The sequence below is a fragment of the Aspergillus lentulus genome (assembly GCF_001445615.1).
Source record: "Aspergillus lentulus DNA, contig: Alt05, strain: IFM 54703, whole genome shotgun sequence".
In the NCBI taxonomy this organism is placed as follows: Eukaryota; Fungi; Ascomycota; class Eurotiomycetes; order Eurotiales; family Aspergillaceae; genus Aspergillus; species Aspergillus lentulus.
Window position 1 is genome coordinate 1,141,888 of NW_028322121.1, and position 20,586 is coordinate 1,162,473.

General features: G+C 50.9%; 6 protein-coding genes across 6 annotated transcripts; 4 read left to right on the plus strand and 2 right to left on the minus strand.

Moving 5' to 3' along the window:
* Nucleotides 1-1,580: 1,580 nt before the first annotated feature.
* Nucleotides 1,581-7,464, plus strand: ALT_3029 (putative Rho guanyl nucleotide exchange factor; the record flags this gene model as incomplete). The annotated part of the gene is made up of 2 exons (XM_033557594.2): nt 1,581-6,221; nt 6,283-7,464. 2 exons carry the CDS (start codon nt 1,581-1,583, stop codon nt 7,462-7,464), a joined length of 5,823 nt encoding a protein of 1,940 aa, XP_033413485.2.
* Nucleotides 7,465-8,482: 1,018 nt separating this feature from the next.
* ALT_3030 (Ulp1 protease family protein) lies at nt 8,483-9,523 on the plus strand (the record flags this gene model as incomplete). The annotated part of the gene is made up of 5 exons (XM_089599477.1): nt 8,483-8,539; nt 8,632-8,659; nt 8,798-8,847; nt 8,899-8,918; nt 8,968-9,523. The coding sequence occupies 5 exons, from the start codon at nt 8,483-8,485 to the stop codon at nt 9,521-9,523; spliced, it is 711 nt and encodes a 236-aa protein (XP_089456220.1).
* Nucleotides 9,524-10,427: 904 nt separating this feature from the next.
* Nucleotides 10,428-12,605, plus strand: ALT_3031 (uncharacterized protein; the record flags this gene model as incomplete). The annotated part of the gene is made up of 8 exons (XM_089599478.1): nt 10,428-11,660; nt 11,714-11,781; nt 11,837-11,895; nt 11,944-11,974; nt 12,026-12,119; nt 12,214-12,405; nt 12,459-12,520; nt 12,575-12,605. 8 exons carry the CDS (start codon nt 10,428-10,430, stop codon nt 12,603-12,605), a joined length of 1,770 nt encoding a protein of 589 aa, XP_089456221.1.
* A 1,642-nt stretch (nt 12,606-14,247) lies between these two features.
* ALT_3032 (putative cyclin-dependent protein kinase complex component) lies at nt 14,248-15,844 on the minus strand (the record flags this gene model as incomplete). The annotated part of the gene is made up of 2 exons (XM_033557598.2): nt 14,248-14,547; nt 14,600-15,844. 2 exons carry the CDS (start codon nt 15,842-15,844, stop codon nt 14,248-14,250), a joined length of 1,545 nt encoding a protein of 514 aa, XP_033413489.2.
* Nucleotides 15,845-17,757: 1,913 nt separating this feature from the next.
* Nucleotides 17,758-18,710, minus strand: pre3 (proteasome core particle subunit beta 1; the record flags this gene model as incomplete). Its single annotated transcript, XM_089599479.1, has 4 exons — nt 17,758-18,088; nt 18,153-18,428; nt 18,494-18,611; nt 18,674-18,710. 4 exons carry the CDS (start codon nt 18,708-18,710, stop codon nt 17,758-17,760), a joined length of 762 nt encoding a protein of 253 aa, XP_089456222.1.
* A 535-nt stretch (nt 18,711-19,245) lies between these two features.
* On the plus strand, nt 19,246-20,363 carry ALT_3034 (alpha/beta hydrolase; the record flags this gene model as incomplete). The annotated part of the gene is made up of 4 exons (XM_033557600.1): nt 19,246-19,385; nt 19,455-19,967; nt 20,023-20,148; nt 20,207-20,363. The coding sequence occupies 4 exons, from the start codon at nt 19,246-19,248 to the stop codon at nt 20,361-20,363; spliced, it is 936 nt and encodes a 311-aa protein (XP_033413491.1).
* Between the last annotated feature and the right edge of the window lie 223 nt (nt 20,364-20,586).

Consider the following 20,586-nt stretch of genomic DNA (forward strand, 5'->3'; position numbering starts at 1 on the left):
ACTTCTCCTCGGTATCACAATCTAGAAATATATACTTTATCATATTAACTTGCATGCTCGTAAATATTGTACTATGTAAGCTGCACCTGTGAAATATATATTGTGTACTGTTGTGTCCATATTTTTCATCAACTATCTAAAAAATATCTACAGTGTATATTGATACCTAGACTATTTATTGGCAATAATGAACCAAGTTATCAACCCAGTGACCCCACTTTGTTCGCGCGATCGTCTAGGTAGAAATAGTAATGCATTTTCTTTTTTGTTTCCTTTCAAGGACCAAGGATCAAGGAGACGGGGACCACTCTTTCTAAACCAAATCCGAGGAACTAGACCGTTCCCTCAGGATGACACCCAACGCAAAGAAACTGAACCTCTGTCGGGATCCATGTTCCAATAATAATAAGCAGAGGAATCCTCATGGAATTTAGCACAAAGAAGGGACCCGTTACTCTTGCTCAATATTAACATCTCTGCGCCTCGAGAACTTGTTTCGAATCCCCAATCAGCATCAGCAGTCCAGCACGCAACACTAAATAGATTCGATTTGTAGGTAAGTGAGGCGCTTTACAGACCACTGTTTTAAGTCTTTGCTCCATATCGCTCAAAGCCCCGGCAAATCCCATGCAGTTATTGGCTCCCCTCTCGTCTCAGCATTTTCCATCTAGACAAAGACGACTTGATATAGAATCTACACTGTTGCTTTCATGGTTGATCTATCGCTGTTTTTCAACGAGGCTGATAGGATCGACTTGAAGAGTTTGACTTATTAGATACTATCGTCATTATTGTCTGTTGAGACTATCTACATTGCTTATCGCTGTCTTCTTGTCCTACACCCAGCTTCCCTGTCGATTCGGTCCTTTTGTTTCTATTATTATTACTACTACCTACTTCTCTGTTATTATTATTATTATTCTTTATTTTCGCGCTGCCACTTGGAGCTCAACAACCCCTCTCGGCCCGCCTGTGACCACAACTCTTTCTTCCCTGTTCGTCTAGACGCCGTGCAAACAGCCCCCCAGCTCCGCATCTGACTTATCGGCAATAGTCCTGCTCGCTCACCTTTTCATCCTAGCCGCAGCCTGGTGTTCCTTCGCTCATCCATCGACCCTGCAGCTCCCTTCCACTGTCCTTCGCATTCGTTAACCGGCATTCCTTTTCTGCTCTCTCCCGACTCCTACCCATCGCTCCCATTTGAACAGTCATCCTCTTGTTCTCGGGGTTGGATCTCAGTACCACCCCGTTGGCCTGGAATTTGCATCCTTCGTCTCAAATATGACGCTGAACTGGGGCGCCACCCGGGACGACTGCTCTGTAGCTCCAGCCGGTCAAGCTGCGATCTTGGCCGCAACCTACCAGCTTTGAACAACACATCGCAGTACTAATATCCTCGGACGGGAAGGATCATCGCCAATTGTCGACCGTTGGGCCAAAAAAAGGTAGGGATATCGACTGGAAAATTAGCTGCTTCCCGTCTCTGCCTTTTTCATTTTGATTTTCCATTTGGAAAAAATAATTGCGGAATGCAAACGTCCGGATAACCGAACGCTGACCGTTGGTCCAAAGAATGCAAGATGTCCGGCAGCGATGTCGAACACGTTTCTTGCTTGCCTGACAGCAGACCGCATCAATTCCGCCGCCAATCCTCGTCAAGCTCGAACGGAGCATATTATGACTCCCCTCTTGAAAGGCCATTAGATACACCCCCAACCGTCATAGCGTCTTCTTCTTTGACTCGCGAGCCTTTGGTCGATTCTTATCCTACTCACTCGGCTGCGGTAGCCTCTCAAACAAGCTGTGTGCCCGCCTCCGTTTCCTCAAAGGTTCAAATAGAAAATCACAACCAGAAAGGTCGAGCATCGCCGGACCCAGACGAATTCTATCGCCCACACCCCTCCGTCGTGGTTGAAGGAAGTGAAAGGGCATTGAACTCAAGTGATACCTCGATGGTTGGAGAGGGTGGTCCCGCCACGGAAAATCGATCTACTTACGCGCAGCGTGCACTTTCATTGACGGCGAAAACTGGGGAGCTGCCGCGTGGAAGTATCGCGCAAAATCGTTCAGTGTCGGACTCATATTATAGGGGCCGTGGGTCAAATCACGTCAAAGGGTCTGCAGCCCCAACCTTGACCGCGAGACCAAGACAGACATCGTTCAAGGATCTGGTGAATAAATTCAATCAGAACGTTGACCAAGTGCTCCCACTTCCAACGACATCAGCGTCTACCTCGAAGTCACCCTCAAGAGCTCCGAGCCCGATCGGTCTCGGCGACAGCGTAGTGAGGTCCAGGGCACCGTCCCAATTGCGAGAATTGCGTGACCTCCCAAAAGCAAGGAGAGAGCCACCATCCCGGTGGAAGTCAATCGATCATTCCAAGGGAGATTTTTTGTCGAGATCAGTTCAGGCAGGCGTGGTCAACAACAGTGCCTTGGAAACTCTGGAAGCATCGCTACCTCGGCGGCCGTTGGGTGGATTGCTCACTGTTGATACGGGGGTTCCAAGACCAGGACTGGGAATTCCGGCACATTTGCGACGTCGAGGTTCTGAGGGAAGCATTCCTAGCCCGAATCCTGCACTCCTTGACAATCCGGACCGTTCAGCTGGGTTATCGCCTCTGACACCAACCGCATGGTATCTGGGCCGCACGCCATTTCTTGAAGCTGTGAGCACTGGCGAGGGCAGCAGCAGTCATCGAAGAACCAGAAGTGATCTGTCTGGAGTTTTGCCTGTTGGTGTCGTGGCACACTCGCCTGAGTCCCACATGGCGGTGCTGAGCCCCTTGCATCCAGGGCTGGGAGGGTCTCTGGAGAGCTCACATTCCAAGTCCCGCATACCTATATCGTCCACTCGTCTCCATACTGCTACCGTTGCGGAGGACTGTTCCCAACTGAAAATCGACCCACTTTCTAGCAATCGCTTCGACGTGCAAGTTCCACTGCCACCCAAAGGCATTAGCCGGCTCCCCAAACCGTCCCCCAAGTCTCCAACTGCTGTCGCAGATGATGACCGTACACCCATCGGGATGACATCGCCTCGAAGGCGAGAAATGACTTATGGTCGGGGTTCTCGTCGAGGAACGGAGAGGAACACCCTCCTTGAAGCATACATAGCGTCTCCTCCTCCCAAGAAGTCACCTCCGCTGCGCAGTTCGAGACCTCGGCAGCCTGTTTCGCAAACAAATTCCACCACCCCGCGATCTCGAGTTGTGGAAACAGTGTCCACTTTTCAGAGACAGCTAAACCGCGATCAGGATTTGCGGACCTCGCGGACGCGCGGACGTCGACTTCCAGAGCTGGGCAACGTCGACTTCGCGACCCGACGCCAGAAAATCCAGCAGGCATTCAATCGCACAGTGCAAGAGAATGAAAGAAAAGAGGAAGAAGCAGCGCAGCTTCGACTTCGTGCCAAAGCCCAAGAGAGCCAGCTGGCTGATGATGAGCCGACTGGGTCAGAGCAGAACTCCCAAGGGGACACCGGAATCGACCGTACCCTGCCATCCGACCGTAACTCTGCCGTGAACGAGACCTCAACCGGGGCCGATCATGAAGAAGAACGTTTGACGTCGGATGACGGGGATTCACAGGGACTACCCCAGCTGCAGATTGACACCAATGTCGCTGTTCACGACACAGCAGCAAAAGAACCCAACGCCAATCCAATGACAATGGACTCCCCGACGTTGGGTCTTGCGGACATAAGCGCTGGAGACCATGCGGTCCGCATCTCTTCCCCGGGAGCCGCCGACGACCAGTCTACTTGCGCCCAAACACCAGTGTCGGTCGAAACTAATATCACTGCCCTTGACCCCGAGCCCCAAGCTAGTTTAAGTCGACAGAGCCTCCATGCCTCCCACCGAACATTACTGAGTCAAATTATGCAGATCCGGGAATCGAGTCCTGACACATCGTCTTGTGATGAAGCGGATTACAGTTTTTCTGATACTGAGGATAGGGTATCAGTTCCAGTACTGCTGAGTGATGCCCCATGCTCTGAAGAATCGGTAGCCTCCAGCGATTGTCAAGTACACCCTGATGCTTACGTGCACTCGGGCCAAGTTGGTCATGCAATTTTGAACAGGTGGAGTATAGGTTCCTGGTCATCTTCCCTTCACAACCAACAGTCCACGGACGACCATTGCGACGGCAGCGACGATGACCTCTCCCAGTTACAAGAAGTTGCACAGGACGGCGAAGTCGCTACCCAGTCCTGTTCCGCTTCGTCAAGTAATGCCCCCTCTGTCACTGGTCATCAACCCACCGCATACGTCTCAGCCAATAGGGAACTTGTCACCGAACAAAAACCCGAACTCGTTTCTGAAAGAAGCGCTTATATGCATCCTAGCGCTCCCAACCTGGCGAGACTTGGTGGATGGGATTCGAAAAGGGTATCTAGGCTATATATCGAGGAGCTGGCTCGTGGCAGAGGCCATAGTCTTCCGATGCCTGCAATCCGCGCGTCTCCTGAGCCTCGGCTTGAGAGGCGCACGGATGGAAGAACAGATAGCTTGACTGATGACCCGGTTGTGATATCCAAAGCCGATGGTATCCCTCCTTCGGAACAAATTGGGCATACGGCAAGCCTGATATTTCGAGATGATTGGGAACATGCTTCTCCATCTATTGCAGACTGGATGCAAGCGGCCGTTACTGATGGAACGGGCCCCCAAGAGCAAGATAGCAATGGTATTTCTGCGGGGGATAGTATATCAACTCCCCGATTGGGCACATCAGCTACAGATCGGACTTGGCACGAACAGGGCCAAGACACTTTGGGCCTCGCCATCAGAGTCCAACCACCGCAAGAGCTCAGATCAGGGGAGATTCAAAAGACTGCACTCCCCAGCTCTGATCCTGTCACCCAGTCGATCGCCAACGAGGCGATTAATCATCCGCAACAAAAGCCAGAGGCTGCACTGAGTATTCAGTCAACACAAACATCCTCTCGGTTCGTGCCGTCGCTAACTTTCGCACCCTTGGGCCAAGTTGAAAGTGCTGGAAGCAGCGAAGACTCCTCTCTTCGGAGGCTTCAACCTACGCCTTCTTCCCACACTCTTGACTCATCAGCGACATCCCTGGTTCCTTCCACTACCGACCAGATCCGAGTCGATATTCGCAAATGCTCTCCATCCCCGGAGCAAAAACGCCTAAAGAAACGGAAGCATGTCATCAAAGAACTGGTTGATACTGAGTACAGTTTTGGAAGGGACATGAAGGTCGTTGACGATATCTACAAAGGGACTTCGAGTTCATGCTTGGATCTGTCACCCGAAGACGTCAAAATCCTATTCGGTAACTCTGATCAGATTGTGCAATTTTCAATGAGCTTCCAGGATGCGCTTAAAGAGGCAGCAAGAAGCGTTTATGTTATGCCAAAATCTCAGCGATGGAGCAGTAAACGCAGCGCTCGCAACAATCATACCAACGCATCCAGGACAGACTCAGAGGCTGCGAGTGGCGCAGGTGAAGTCTCTGATACAGAGAAAGACAGATTAACCTTTATTGGCCAGGTTTTCCTGGCTCATATTGCTCCCATGGAGAAAGTGTACGCAGATTATCTGAAGAACCACGATGCCGCCAACAAGAAACTTCAAGTCCTGCAACGAAACCCGAAAGTAGCCATTTGGCTGAAAGAATGTCGGGAATGGGCTTCAGATCTCACCACTGCTTGGGACCTAGACTCGCTACTTGTGAAGCCGGTGCAACGAATATTAAAGTACCCCTTACTCCTAAGCGAGATTCTGGATTCAACCCCGAGCGACCACCCGGACCGTCCATATCTGGTAAATGCTCTAGAAGAGGTCACTAACATCTCGGTCCGGATCAACGAAATGAAGAAACGAGCAGAGTTGGTCGGTCAGGTAGTTGGCCGCAAGAGGAAAGAATCAGATGTTAGAACCGGGCTGTCAAAGGCGTTTGGTCGTCGCACTGAGAAATTGAGACAACAAGTTGGCCTTTCCGATATGTTCGAAGACAAGCAATACGACGCCCTATCGCAACGATTTGGGGATAGCTTCTTCCAGCTACAAGTTGTGATGCGTGATGTGGAGATGTACACAAGGGAGGTCCAGAGCTCGTTAGATCGATTTAGCGAGTTTGTCGCCGCGATTGAAGGATTTGTCGACGTGGCTCAGTCGGGCTACTTGGATGTGGAGAGCAGGTGGCGTGACCTGAAGATGGCAGTGCGTGAAATAATGGCCACAGCTCTGCCTGAACATGTAAGTGGAGCAGACTCTTGACGTGTGGAAATGAGATTTCAGGCTAATGCAAGATGCTCAGCTCGCCGTTGTCCGAAAAAGCGTGATTGACCCGATGGTTACGCTGCTCAAACTTTACGACGGGCCCCAGAGAGTGATGAAGAAACGGGACAAGCGTCTCATGGACCATGCCCGATTCAAATCCATCAAGGACCGTGGTGACAAGCCCGACAAGAAAACGACAGAGCAAAGCGAACAATTCGTAGCTCTCAATGAGACCCTCAAGGACGAAATGCCCAAGCTCTACTCTCTGACTGCTAAGATGATGGAGGCATGCCTGAAAAACTTTGTGCACATACAGACTACGTGGTTCAATATCCTCCAAAAAAGATTTGCGGATCTCATCGACCCCTTTCCCGACGCTATCCAGCAGATCATCGGTGACTGGTCTGCAAACTTCACTCTGGCGGAGGCGCAGGTTTTGTCGCTTGGCATGTGCAACGGATCGCTGCTGGCTGATACTATCAATCTTGTCAACTTCAACACGCCTTCGACTGCACCTACCATCAGTTCGCCTCGGCGGCCGTCAACTGTGAACAGCACTAGCACGCGCATAGGGTCTACCATGGGCGAATCACCTAAAGTCTCCCACGACTTCGGTAACGGCAGCAACATCTTCCAGTCTCCAAGCATGGACGCTCAATCTCTGGGATCGTACGGCCGCCATCGAGCCGATTCAGCTATCTCAGGTCGTGCTGCGCCAGAAAGCTCTGAAATCCCACGGAGTCAGATTCTGCAGCAGATCACGAACTCCTCATCTGCGTCCGTGGCCCCACAGCCCAAGCCAGAGTCCTTTCCCAGCCTGCCGAGGTTAAGTCTTGACTCGCCATTCCTCGTCGACATTATGGCCACTTCATCAAACAACGACCAGGTCACTGAGAATCCACCAACCTCTCCTGGGGGTCGTTATTCGGGCTTTTTCTCGTCCGCTATGCCCATGTCGGACAATCCACAGGACGACGCACCTGTGGAGGACACCGCGCCCAAGGAGCCGACGGTACTCTTCCTCGCTGCAAGCATCTATGAGTTTAATATCGACCGGGCGCGACGTGAAGCCGGTTATCCTTATCTCACTTATGTCGCCGGAGAGATTTTTGATGTCATCGCTGAAAAGGGTGAGCTCTGGCTTGCCATAAACCAGGACGATCCAACCCACCAGGTGGGTTGGATCTGGAACAAACACTTTGCGAAGCTCTCGAGTTAGAAGTTGACTACGCGGGTAAGATTATGCGTGTTACGATGTTATATGTTTGCATGACGATTCCCAGCGGAATACTTGAATTGTTTTTCTGTCAGAGTACCATGGCCTCGGATGGCCTTACATCTACGCTTTATATTCATATCACACTCAACTGCAACGGTGGATCAATCTGATGCATGGGCCGATGTTGGACTTATTCTTCATATTTGCTTTTTATTGTCTGTTTATGGCGTGCATTTTCTGATATGACGGACAAGGAAGGTCTTTGGTTGCAATTACGCGGGTGGAAAAGGAAGCGACTGATTGACCCACTGCCACTGCTTTTACCATTCAGAAGGCAATATTCGAATGTACATTTAGATACCCCTGATTGAGCGACGAATGCATTAAATTCGAATGTCTATACGTTTTACACCTAGTCTAACGTAGATGCCTCCGAAATTCGCCTACACATAGAGCGAGCCGCGGTAGGATCACGTGTAACACCAGCCACGCGCAGCACGAGCCCCAAGTGACGTCTTGCACCGCGGCACCCTGAAGTGGCTCATGGATCGCCGTAAGGAGCAAGCTGGAATCTTCCTGTTGACGACGAGGAGCTCGGGGGCGAAGGGGCTCCGTGAGTGATATCAATCAAGCCTTACTTCTAGTTCAGCCAATTGTGAACACGACTATAACAGAAGCCTTTTCGTCAACGTTTCCCCTGCGCCGATCCCGTTATCCATCTTCCCCCACCCCCGCAAGGTCGTACGAGCCCATTCTTGAAAGGAATCTCCGATTTCCGCTGCGTGCTTGTTCAGTTGATGCTTTTCTTGCAAAGCCGGCGGACTGAACGAGAAGTTATTTTTATATTTGGATTTGTATATTCTTCACTTGATAGGTGCCTTTGAATCGATCCGAGCGCTGTTTCTTGATCGGTTTACGCGAAATTCATCCCGTTCCGTATCGCCGAAGTTGGATTCTATTCGCACTGTCACGGATTGATATATTGAGCTGGGAGGACTGAGTGCAGGAGCCGGACACAATGCGGGACGGAGGCTTAGGAAAGCTGCATAAGAAGATGAGGCGGTTTGGTGATACTGTAAGTAGGGCAACCTGACCGGAAGACCCGTCTGAGGCCCTCTTGGCGGGTCTGAAGAGTTATTTAAGTTGGAGATGTGCTGACTTTGACAGTTGAACCCAGAGGATGCGTATCTTAGCTGTGAGTGGTGTTCCCCTTCCTCATTGTTGCTCGGGACAGAGTGGATTTGACCAGGCTGGAGTTGATAGACTACGATATACGGTGTACGGTACCCCCCGGGTTAGTATCAGCGTGGTTGGATGACCTGACAAGTTGCAGTGACGAGGGAGGACATGCAGACTCTCAAGAATGACTGGCTTACGGATAATGTGGGTTGCATAGTGGCCGTAGAATGCATGCGGTAACTAACGTGCTCACAGATTATTTCCTTCTGGGAGGAGTAAGTCAGGCGAGTGTTGTGATGGCTGTCGGAGAACTGATGAATCCAGATATCTGGAGAGGGAGTTCCTCGTACAGTATAAGACGTCCAATATTGTGCTTCTTCGTCCCAGCATGTCTTTCATGCTATTACAGACGCCGAATCCTCTCTCATTGCGTGAGGCCTTACCCGACTTCTCTCGTACAACGCATGTCTTTCTTCCCATCAACGATTGCCGGAACGTGACTGAAGCAGAGGGTGGCTCGCACTGGTCACTTCTGCTGATATCCATTGTTGACGGCGTGGCATTTCACTATGATTCGCTGCCTCCGGGGAACTACTGGGAGGCAAGAGCCGTGACGCAGAAATTTGGCACGCTTCTCAACCGGCCAATACGGTTTATTCATCTGGAAGATTCCCCCGTACAGGAAAATGGCAGCGACTGCGGCGTCTTTGTATGCCTGAGTATGCGGCACCTTCTTCTGAAGCGACTGTTAACCGCCAATGCAAATGAGAAAGTCAGCATGAGCTTGGGTGGGAGGAAGGTTGATGCTCGTGCTGGTAGGAAAGAGATCGCCAAGATTATCGATGGTTTTCGAAAAGAAGGCGAGAGGCGTCGGTCGTAAGTAACTCACCTCATTTCGTCTTCCCGAAGATGGCGGCCCGTACTGATGGGGAACAGTTCAAGTCTGAGTCCTATGGGGAAGAAGTCGTCGAGTCCCCCTCGGATCGAATGATGCTAGAGTCAGCAGTAATAGAGGGCGCACCGGAGAACAGGCGCAGGAATAGGTCACCCAAGTGGGCTGAGAAGTGGTGTTTATGATTCTGCATGCATACGATGATATGAATTTACCAATTATTACAGTGCTTTGAATGGACGATACCTTTTTGTTCTCTCAAACTCTTAAATTGGGACAAGTTTTCTCCTGCTCCTGCCTGCTTCTAACGTCTCACACCGTCCTAGGCATCAGCAGACTAATCAGCAGGATATGTCTGGCTACGACACGCAAAATGACCGTTAGCTACATCGACATCTTTGCAGGTTTACAAGCTTCTGTAAGTTGGATATATGATGCTGGACTCGATTATCTATGTTCTCCCATGCCATCCCATGTCAATCGATTTAATGTGCAGCTGAGTGTCGTTCCTCCATTGCCACGGCTGTCGGTATGCGCCTCCCGCCTGCCGTCATTGCCATCGTTGCTTCCTCACGCCCTCTGTCAGTGCTGCTCTTTCCTCCTCGACTTCCTCTTGGGCTCCTTCCTCCACCTCTGGCACTCAAAACAGTTCCTATAAAACACCTCTTCTCTCCTCCCTCCTCTTTTTCTTCTTTCTTCTTCTTCTCTTCTCAACACCATATGGTCGTTTGATGCTAGTATCGTGATTTCACGCTCTGCGTTCGTCTCAACTTCATATCGTGTTTCTACGCTTACTGCTCCTGCTACTGCTACCACCTTTTCTTGCTCCCGTTTTTCCCTTTTTCCTCTTTTCCCGCTCTTGACCAAATTGTTTTGACGGTCGTTGTTCGCAATGTCTCGTCTCAGCAAGCTTGGGTATAACCTCTCCTCCTCCGCCGCCTCCTCCTCCTTCTCCCCTTCCTCCCTCTCCTCTTCCTCCTTCTCCTCTTCCTTCTCCCGCTTCAAGGATCGCCGGACTCCGACGGTTCCTTACAAGTCTTTTGCGTCAGACTCTTCGCCCATCCGTTCAGCTGGCGTCTCTTCTTTCACCGAGGTACGTAGAGGTTCATATCTTTCCACTCGGGCTTCCCGTGCTTCTGCAACCGCCGCTGGCCCTGCCCCTGCACGTTCCGCCCCTTCCCTTTCGGCTCCTTCTACTCGCTTCGTTCGTGCACCTGTTCCAGCTCGCACTGGGACAGGTGACACTCTCACCCGCAGCCTTCCCTCGAAGAGTCGAGAAGCTGCTCAACAGGACGGACCCCTTGACGTCGTCCATTCCATTATGGAGAGAGCTCGACTCCGCTCTCAAGCCCTTCGTTCCCGCTATGGTCACCCAGAGAGACCGCGAGTCGACCCAAGAACCCAACCTCGAGTCGAACCCTCTTCCACTTCTTCTGTTCCGGCCACCCGTCCCACCCGTTTCACCGAGCGCATCCGCATTCTCGCCGAAGAAGCAGCCGCTAGTTCTGCCAACCGCCGAGCCACTCTTTCGAAACTCGCTGCCTTCGACGAAGTTGTCGCCCGTGTCAGAGCACGAAAGCAGTCGACGCCTTCCGCTCCTCCCATTGACGCCACTCGTCCTGTCACTCGCGTGGAACGAGTCCGTCCCTCCGTTCCTCCTGACAACGTAGCTCGTCCTGTCACTCGCCCTGTCACTAGGTCAGAACGAGTCCGCCCCTCTGTTTCTTCTGTCAGCGCCACACGTCCTGTCACTCGTCCTGTCACTAGCTCTGAACGAGTCCGTCCCTCCGCTTCTTCGGTCTTCGACCGCATCTCGGACCTTCGCGCCGCCCAGGCCGAGCGGCGCCGTTGGATCGACGAGATGATCGCTCAGCAAAAAGAACGTGCTTTGACTCGGGCCACTACTTCCGCCGCCATCGAGCAATTCCGAGCCAAGCATCAGGCACGACTCGCCAACCGATCCCGCGAGGGACACCTGACGTCACCTCACCCGGCCCCGACCAACAGCATCCGAACCACGGCGATTCTAGCAGCAGACCCGGTACGTACTCGACGCTCGACTCCGTCAGCCGACCGACTCCGCAAGGATAAGCCAGCGAAGCGCGTTCGTTTCGGAGATGTTACGGTACAGCCTGTATCTCGCTGGATCGTTAAGTCGAAGCATGTGCACAAACGTAGTTGCTAGCGGCCACCGGGCCACTTCCACTACTTTGGCTCAACCCGTGGGAGTCTGATGAGGATGGCTGGTTTCTCGAGATAATGCTCGTTTCCACTGTGACACTGCATTGTCTATTCGTTCAGCTCCGTCCCTTCACACAGTTGCCTGCTGGCTCTGGTCTTCGATAGGGAAGACCAACCAGGTACTGCTGATGAGTTTATAGATCGCTGGCATACTCTGTCCTGTTGAGGTATTGATGGCGCTACGGCTCTGACCTTAAGGTGAGTCGACCCTCTCCCGACATCATCGAAGCTGGATGACTGGAGTTATAGGACATTCTGTGTGGTAATGACGCACCCCGCCAGAAGCGCCAAGGGTGGCGCTCCGCCCCGTCGAGCCAATGCCGAGACCGACACGGAAGACTGTGTACGCCTCCGGAGGCTTGTGGTGGCGCAAAAGTGTAGAGTTGGTGGTAAGTTGCTCTACTTTTGTTTGTGCTACTGACACTGATACGATCTAGTGGTTGGTGGCCACTCTTGAAAGACTGTATTGCAGCCGAATTTCGATTTTACTTCAGGTGAGTGCTCTTCTATTGACACAAGCCGCGGCTCTTGAGTTGGCTGACTTGGATCAAAGCGCCAGAGGCCCGCGGCCAATCGAGAGTCTCCAGGACGGTGGGGGAGGAAGGTGGCTTGTGTTGGTGGGACACATGGTAAGTTCCGATTTTTGGTCGCAGCTTCACTGCCAACTGTTGAGATCTCCTAGCGTGTTGACGGTCCTGTGGTTCGCCGGAAATTGAACATAGGAGGAATTCCGACACATACTGGGTAAGCTTGGTGCCCTCTGTTGGTGTGTTCTTCGCACTGACTGAGATGATCTAGGGCGGACGAATTGGAGGTGTGCGCTGGCTGAGGATGTTGGCAAGCATTTGAAGCAAGATTGGTGAGTCAAGCTTTCGCTGGGTGGTCTCTCAGAGCCGTTGCTAACGTACCACAGCAGTTACCATGATTATCGGTTGCCAGGTGTTTGGACGATGCTGGTTTGGTGCGTTGAGGTGGATGGATTCTGTGTCTTCGGGTTGTTCGTCTTGTTTGTCATTTCTGTTTGTTGTTTGCGCTTTGCGCGTTACGGACTGATGGTTTCCATACATATTTCTTATTCCAGTCCGCTTTGATGCTTGCTCTTGCTGCTCTCGTTGAGCTTTGACAATGCCGTCTTTCTGTTTTTCGCTCCACATACTCATCTATGCCTATCAGACGAGATTCGGCGCTTGCCTTTCCTTACAGTCGGGTCTCAGACTCTGTAACATTCAGTTCTGTTGCCCTCGACCTTAAGAAAAGGTACATGCATGCAGGTGTGGTGGACATAGCCGAACGCAAGTTGCAGTAGATGAAGACTGCTGGGGCTTAACGGCGGCTGTGGCAGTCTCTCTACACTGCGGGGCGAACGTCTTTGAGTCATATGCTTCCCTATATTGTTCATCTACGTATCAGAGGGGAACAATGATTGAAGTGCCTTTATGCAACCTAGACTGGTGTAAGGGGTACATAGCTGCATACGCTGCATGCACGGCATGCATCTGCATCTGCATATCCCTACATATCAGATGCAGGAGGTCAGGACCTACTCTCAATAATAGGTGATTAGAGCTATATATCTACTGGTGACATAGGTGCAGGTCAAATGAAGCAAGCAGCTCTGATTTTCCTTTCGGTATGACACTTTGTCTGCTAGTCTGCTTACTTTGGTCGAGATCAGGAAGGAAAGGATCTGTCCATTGTGGCCATCAAACATGTGAACTGTATGCAATGCGTCTCGTTTGTCTCATACTGCTATGATGCAAGCGTTCGATATATCCACAAAGCCCTGGAGTTTGATGCCATCCGATACTTGCTTCTTATAAGGCACGTATGGGTGAAAGGCGTCCAGCCCAGTCGCAGTGGGCTCTTCCACTGTCATTTCCGAGTCTGCCGTTTTTCATGGTCGTTGGCAGGCAGTAGATAGCTGAGTAAAGATGTGCGAAAGATTTGCATGTCGCACGCGGATCTCTGAGAATCGAGCTTGAGATGACTGCGATTTATCAATCTCAATTCGAAAATTAGAAAGAGAATATAATGTTATGATTCGCAAGGCCAGGCTGCCTGAATAGAAAAGAGCAAGTGGAAAGAACAACGCCGGGAACGCCAGCTCATGGATGCAGAGACAGCAGGCGGGGACAACGTGAATCAAGACTGCAGGATATCGAAGACGAATGAAGACCAGTAGAAAGATATAGAAATGTCGCCAGAATCAATGTGAGAAAACCGACACGCGGACAACCCAAAGTCTATACGAAAAAAAAGGTCAAGTGACGAAGCGATGCCTTGAAGACGTGCGAAGAAGAACCGGAACCAGCACATGCACAAGGCTAAAATGGGTATGTGACGCCAATCATCAAAGTATAGCAGGTCGGTCGATGATACATATCCGCGCGCAATAGACCAGTAAACCTTATAACTATAGCATTGCAAGGTTGAAGGTGGCCAGCTGGCAGGCCATATTTGAGCTATGGCTGTTATGGGGGCGTAGGTGTCTGGCGGACCTCTGGCTGGTCAGCTCGACGCTTCTCGCGGGATCGCATATACATCCCGTCCGATTGGGAATCGGTAGACGTGGGTGGATCCATCGGACGAGGCACTGCTGGATTCTGTGCCTGCTGTTGCTGCTGCTGGGCTATAATTTCTCGAGCGTAGAATTCCACCAGCATCGTGCCGTACGCTTCGAGTTCTTCAACGGAGATCGAGAGGCGGAAATCATTCAGGAGCAGGAATTGAAGTTCGAGATGGTTTAATTCGACTAGGGGGAGGCCTCCGACCTAAATGAAAGTTCAGCGAATTTGTTTTTACCTCGGTTCAAGGGTTACGAACCTTTGCGTATCGAGAATTAGTATAAAAAACATCAGAGAAGAATTTACTGGCACAAGTCACGCCCGCGATGACCAGCCGATGAATGTTAAAACTATCGACGACGAAAAAATGGGAGAGGCTCTCGTTCTCGTCCTGAGGGTAAAGAGACGGTGAAATGGAGGTTGGACTCTTTGGATCCTGCGCTCGCATCCCGGCCGATGATGGCGGAGTGACCATTGGGGATGCTTGCGTATGATGGCCGGTCGACGGATCAGGAAATCTCGACCTAGATGGGTCCGTGTGCACGGTTGCTCCACGGTCCCAGCGGCGCTGCAGGCGCTCAAGTTGGCCCTTATTCACCAACTCCGTCATGCGATCGAAATATACCAACAGGCTGAGAAACACTTCGTAGGTGGTGGGGCAGTATTTGTGGATACGTGTTAGGTAGCTGAGAATAGTGATACTGGGTACGTTTTTGCCATGAAAAGCAAGTACGCTGGTAGCTTGTGGGCTGAGGTTGGCCGTGCTATCAGGTGGCGGAATATGTCGATGGACATGCTCGTGGTGCAGGTCGTTGGTGGCGGTGATTTTCGTCAGCAGCCCCGCTACCATCTCGATGATATCCGTGACCGGCATGGAACTGATTTCATACTGGCGCTCTTGGTACCATGACCCGGGCGCCTGGCTCCTCTGCGATTGCGCCAAAAACTCTTCGCTAGCGAAGCTCTGTATATGAGACAAGTCACGAACTTTGATGCGACTCGGCGAACTAGCCTCGGAGCCTCCAAGAGAGCGTAGCGACTGAAATGTCGGCCTCAACCGCGGCGACGCGGGTGATGAGTGGCTATACGAAGCGACCAGTGTCGGCTCCGTGGCCGTCTGGCCGACATTTCCGAATCGGTTGGAGGTGTATGGAGTCGACTGGAAGGAAGTTTCGGGATGATGTGCCTGGTTGGAGGTGGTCGAGCTCATTGAGACCGAATGGGGAGGGGTGTGGGTTGGCCCTGGGGTAGTTGAAGACGCCCGGGTGGAAGGAAGGGAGTTGATGTGAGATTGACGGGAGATGTAGGCCGGCACATCATATGGTGGTGGGTGGGAGTGCAGGCGAGCAGAGCCAGCGGCAGACGTTGATGGCGGGGCCGTGGACGAGGTGGGGGTAGTGGTCGCGGACGTAGACCTGGAGCTTCCGGTCTCCAGCTGTGACGACAGATGGTGAGATGGGGTCCGATAAACAGATTCCGATGGATTGATGGAGCCTCCCAGCATCGTGTAGGAGCTATCAATTAGATCCGACCGTGGTTGATTCAGAACGACCGATCCCATGTCAAGCCGAGGAGAAAATAGATAGAGGGCGAGTGTGAGAAATCGCGCGCGTAACGGCGAATCCTAGAGCAACAGTGGCGGAATAACAATCAGCCTCAAGAAAGCACTGAGGACAAGCGAAGTGGGGAACATAAGGGAATCGAGTCTCGTCGCACGACTCGGGGATAGAGTGCGTGATGGGCTAAGGAGAAGGAGGGGTTGATTACTATTCTATTATAAACGCGAAATTCAAGAGACGTTAGAAGAGCCTGGACCTGGAGACCGCAGCTTTACCCGCGATTATTACTGAAAAGGTCACAGTGCACGGAGGGCAATGGACCCGACCCAGGCTGGAAAAGGGATCACAGAGGATGAAAGGGAGTTCGATGATCCATGGTGAAGATTGAGGTTCCAAGGAGCAAGCAAAGGTAGGACGAAAAACGAACTGAAGAAAATGAGAGAGACAGAGAAGGATGGAATGAAAGATGGGAGAGAAATGGAATGGGGCGGAGGATGAAATCAGGAGAGATTCAGGTCAGTCAGTCAGTAGTGGCGAAGGCGATAGACTACTACAGGATGATGATGGAGACGTCTCGACAACAACAGGGAAATCTGAAGGATGGGGGGTTGGGTTCCACAATCACCAAGTGATGATGATGTTGACGATGATGGATACTGCTAACTATCAATCTATGCTGACGATCAACCAGAAAAAGAAAATAATAATGATTGTGATGTATGGAATTCAGTCGGTCAACTCCATCAACAAGAATCTGATATCTACTATCTTAAAGCTTCAATACTAATGATATACATCCTTGTAAGGAGTTGAGCCACAATTACATCTACCTTAAGTTGTCTTACCAGAGAACTCCGTACCCCAGGTAACAATTAGTACCACGACTATCATGATGATCCTTATTGGATATTGCTGACTATTTCCTCCTCGTTCTCTGGCGACAAGATGATGTTCTCCGCACCACAGAGTACTAGCGACCACCTTTGTCCCTCAAGAGAATATACATCTCAACAGAGTTGGCGACATCCTTTATGTCCATGACCAGAAGAAGAGACACATACTGGGATACTCCAAGCATCCGGACCGGAATTCAAAGCGACTAAGTACTATCTACGCGATAGTTACTACCTAGCACTAACTATGATACCTACCTTACGGTTCAAGTTTGTCGCCCAATAGGGGTGGGCTCTAGCGGACGAATGACAGGACTCTGACGGTGCAGGTGTTGAGGGGATTCGCAATGATTCGGTTCGCAAAGGGTCTGGCCTAGTACGGAGTATGACTGATTCATCTTCCAGAGTTCTCCTGTTACGATCCTTGGTCCACCGACATATGGAGTATTTACCTTGCATAATAACGATTGTTGATGCTGAGTGAATTCACGTCGTTGATTCATTGTTCATTGCTCCGTATTCTGTTTGACACAACTCAAGCTACTGGAAATGAGCAATAGCATCACTGGAAAGAGCAATGTTCTCCGAGTCAAAGCATCATTGGTTTCTCTTCTCACCGAGAATCCCCGCGATCATGATACGTATGAAACGCGCTACTGAGTTCCTATTATTATTATCGAACTTGAGGAGGTGGACGACAGGGGGTTGAGATTGTAGGTAGGGTCTTTATTATTATCAGGTCCATTTAAATCCCGCAAACCGTCACTTTCAAATGTCCGGCTCATACTCCGCTGCACCACTTTGCTTGAATGTGAAGAATCACTCTATCCTGGTGTTGCCTCTCGACCAGGCAATTGCCCGTCCTTGCGACCAGAGAGGTACTGCGTCAGCGGATATTGATGCAGATGAGCACATTTTAAGTGGTCAACATCATTCAAATCAAATCATCCCGTATATGATTGCACTCATGATCTGTTGGTTAAGCCGGGTCCAGTGTAGTCCGTGTCTGGCAAATACAAATGTCTCTCAGCTCCCCTGGACGTCAGCACCACCAATCGAATCACACCTCCGGAGCTGCCATCCCACTTGATCGCTTCCTGCAAGGCGTTGCGCACAAATTTGATGCCTTCTTCTTCCGTCATATTCTCCTTCCAGTGAGCATCGCAATAACCGTAGATGTAAGTTGATCCCGAGCCGCCAATGGCGTAGGACTGCTTGTGTAGAGACCCGCCCAGAGGTATCGAGTACACCTGACCGCCATGGCGTGGGTCGTATCCCGCGATGATGATACCAGCACTACCATTAAACCCCGTCAGTAAGTTTTTTCTTCTCCTTCAGCAAGCTCGAGGAGGTTATCAACCTTAGCATATCCTTGTTCTCATAGCACAACTCCTGGAACAGAGCCGCAGCCACCTGGGTGCTGGGAGCCTCATTGTTCACGATGCCGTACATGTTGAGATGATAGGAGACAATGTCCGCGACAGCCTGTGTGTCCGCCGCAGATCCCGATCGACAGCACCAGATGGTGTCGTGGACCTGTGTGAGTTTGTCGGTGACTCGGTTGGCGATGTAAGCTCCAGTAGTTGTCCGGCTATCTGCTCCCAGAATAACACCGTCCTTGAAGTTGATAGCCATACTATCTGCAATCAATATACCAGCCAAAATCGGCAACGTGGAATCAGCTCACTCACATCGAGGTACCTAAGCTGTAAAGGCACGGTGGTTAGCAGTTTGTTAATGAGGACTTGTATGAGCAGGAGTTGAAAGACGTACTTGACCTCTCCGGTCTTCAAGTGGTTCATGTCAATGTGAATTCCATCTAAGTAGACCATCAGAAATTGCTCTGATCCATTCTTGCTCGTCGATAAACTCGTGTCTCACCTTCCCCAAGCATCCCTGTAACGCCGTGGCCGACCATTGTGTCTGTGGCAGCTGGAGGCTGACGGAAAATTCTCGTTTGACAAAATGTACACTGTCGGAATGAGAAGAGTAAAAGGATTGCAAGCCGTCCGACAAGCCAGAGGATGGGAAAGGCCGGTTGATGAAGATTGTGGATGCTGGTTGATGATAGTAAGGTTAGGTAGTCTGATGATGATAGCTCTGACGGAGCTTCCAACAGGCAGAGCGCGTTACGTTGTCAGCTCAAGCTGATTCTGCCGGGCGGTGTGGTGGATACTTTTTCCTATTGGCCTGGCGGGGGAAAGTATTCTCCCCGCATGTAAAGTATCAATTCTGAACTCCAGCCATCGATGCTACCATAATATAACCTGTTTCATACTAAACCACATTGCTAGTCCTCTAGGCAAATCTCATCCAGCTCATCGCTAATTTTCTTGTCTATGATGACTTACTGATGGGATCATCCATCCACATGATCGACTCTCGAAAGACAAAATTATATCATCCATATATCCTCTCATTCAGTCTGCTTATCTAGCCTTACATCCGCCGCAATGTCCGAGTCTCCTCCGCCCCCGCCGTCATGGAGCATCGCTGCCATGGCTAACAATGCCGTTCATTTTCTTCGATTACCAGTTTTGGCATCTTCTGGTCTCGCCGTTGTTGCCAGTGGTCTCTTATACTTTAAGCAAAAGTGCGACCCTGACCACTAGATAGACAATGCTCTGTCTCTTGTATGGCCGGAAACTGATCGCGTGTCCAGTGAGCTGATCTATCCTCGCAATGTCCCCACCGACGCCCGCACCAATATCCCCAGTCCCCGACAATTCGGCATCAGCGACTATGAGGATCTCCAAATTCCCACACCGGACGGAGAGTCGTTACATGCCTTCTTCATCCGTCCCGCAAACAAGCAACATGCTCGGAACATAACTGTGTTGATGTTTCACGGGAATGCGGGCAATATTGGCCACCGTGTCCCTATCGCCAAGGTGCTTCAAGAGATTCTCGGCTGCAATGTGTTGATGTTGGAGTACCGCGGCTATGGTCTCTCGACGGGGGTTCCTGATGAGGCAGGGCTTAAGATCGATGCGCAAACAGGCTTCGACTACTTGCGGGAACGGGCAGAGACGAGGAACACGAAGATTATCGTGTACGGTCAAAGCCTGGGGGGTGCAGTAGCCATTAATTTGGTTGCTGAGAACCAAGATAGTGGTGATATTGGCGGGTTAATACTGGAGAATACATTCTTAAGTATTCGCAAGTTAATCCCGACGTAAGTAATCCACTGTCTTGGCTTGATATTCGAGTGATCATACTCACATGAACAGCGTTTTCCCTCCCGCCCGGTATCTCGCTCGACTGTGTCACCAGCATTGGGCGAGCGAGGAGGTTATGCCGAAGATTAAAGATGTGCCGATTCTTTTCCTGAGCGGGCTGAAGGATGAGTTGGTTCCGTAAGTTTATTGTCTGTCTTCCTGTTGAATAGGACACTAATCGTTGATGCGGGTTCAGCCCCTCAAACATGACACAGCTCTTCGCAGTTTGCAAATCAAGCCGCAAGGTCTGGCGTACCCTTCCAAACGGCGGGCACAATGATACTGTCGCCGAATCAGGCTACTTTGAGCATATTCACGACTTTGTCATGGAGGAAGTGATACGAAAGCAATAGAACAGGCTCATCACTGACTCGTCTAATCGATCCAAATCCGCTGCATATAAGACGCACTGTTGTGTGCATTATCGATACCCTAACGACACTGAATTGCATGAACTCCATGAGTTTGGCTACCTAGTTGACCCTTTGACGGACCACGAGGATTTAATGTATCCTCTGCTGTCGAACAGTGGATCATATTGACGCGCGCCTTCTCTTCACCAGCATCTTCTTCTGT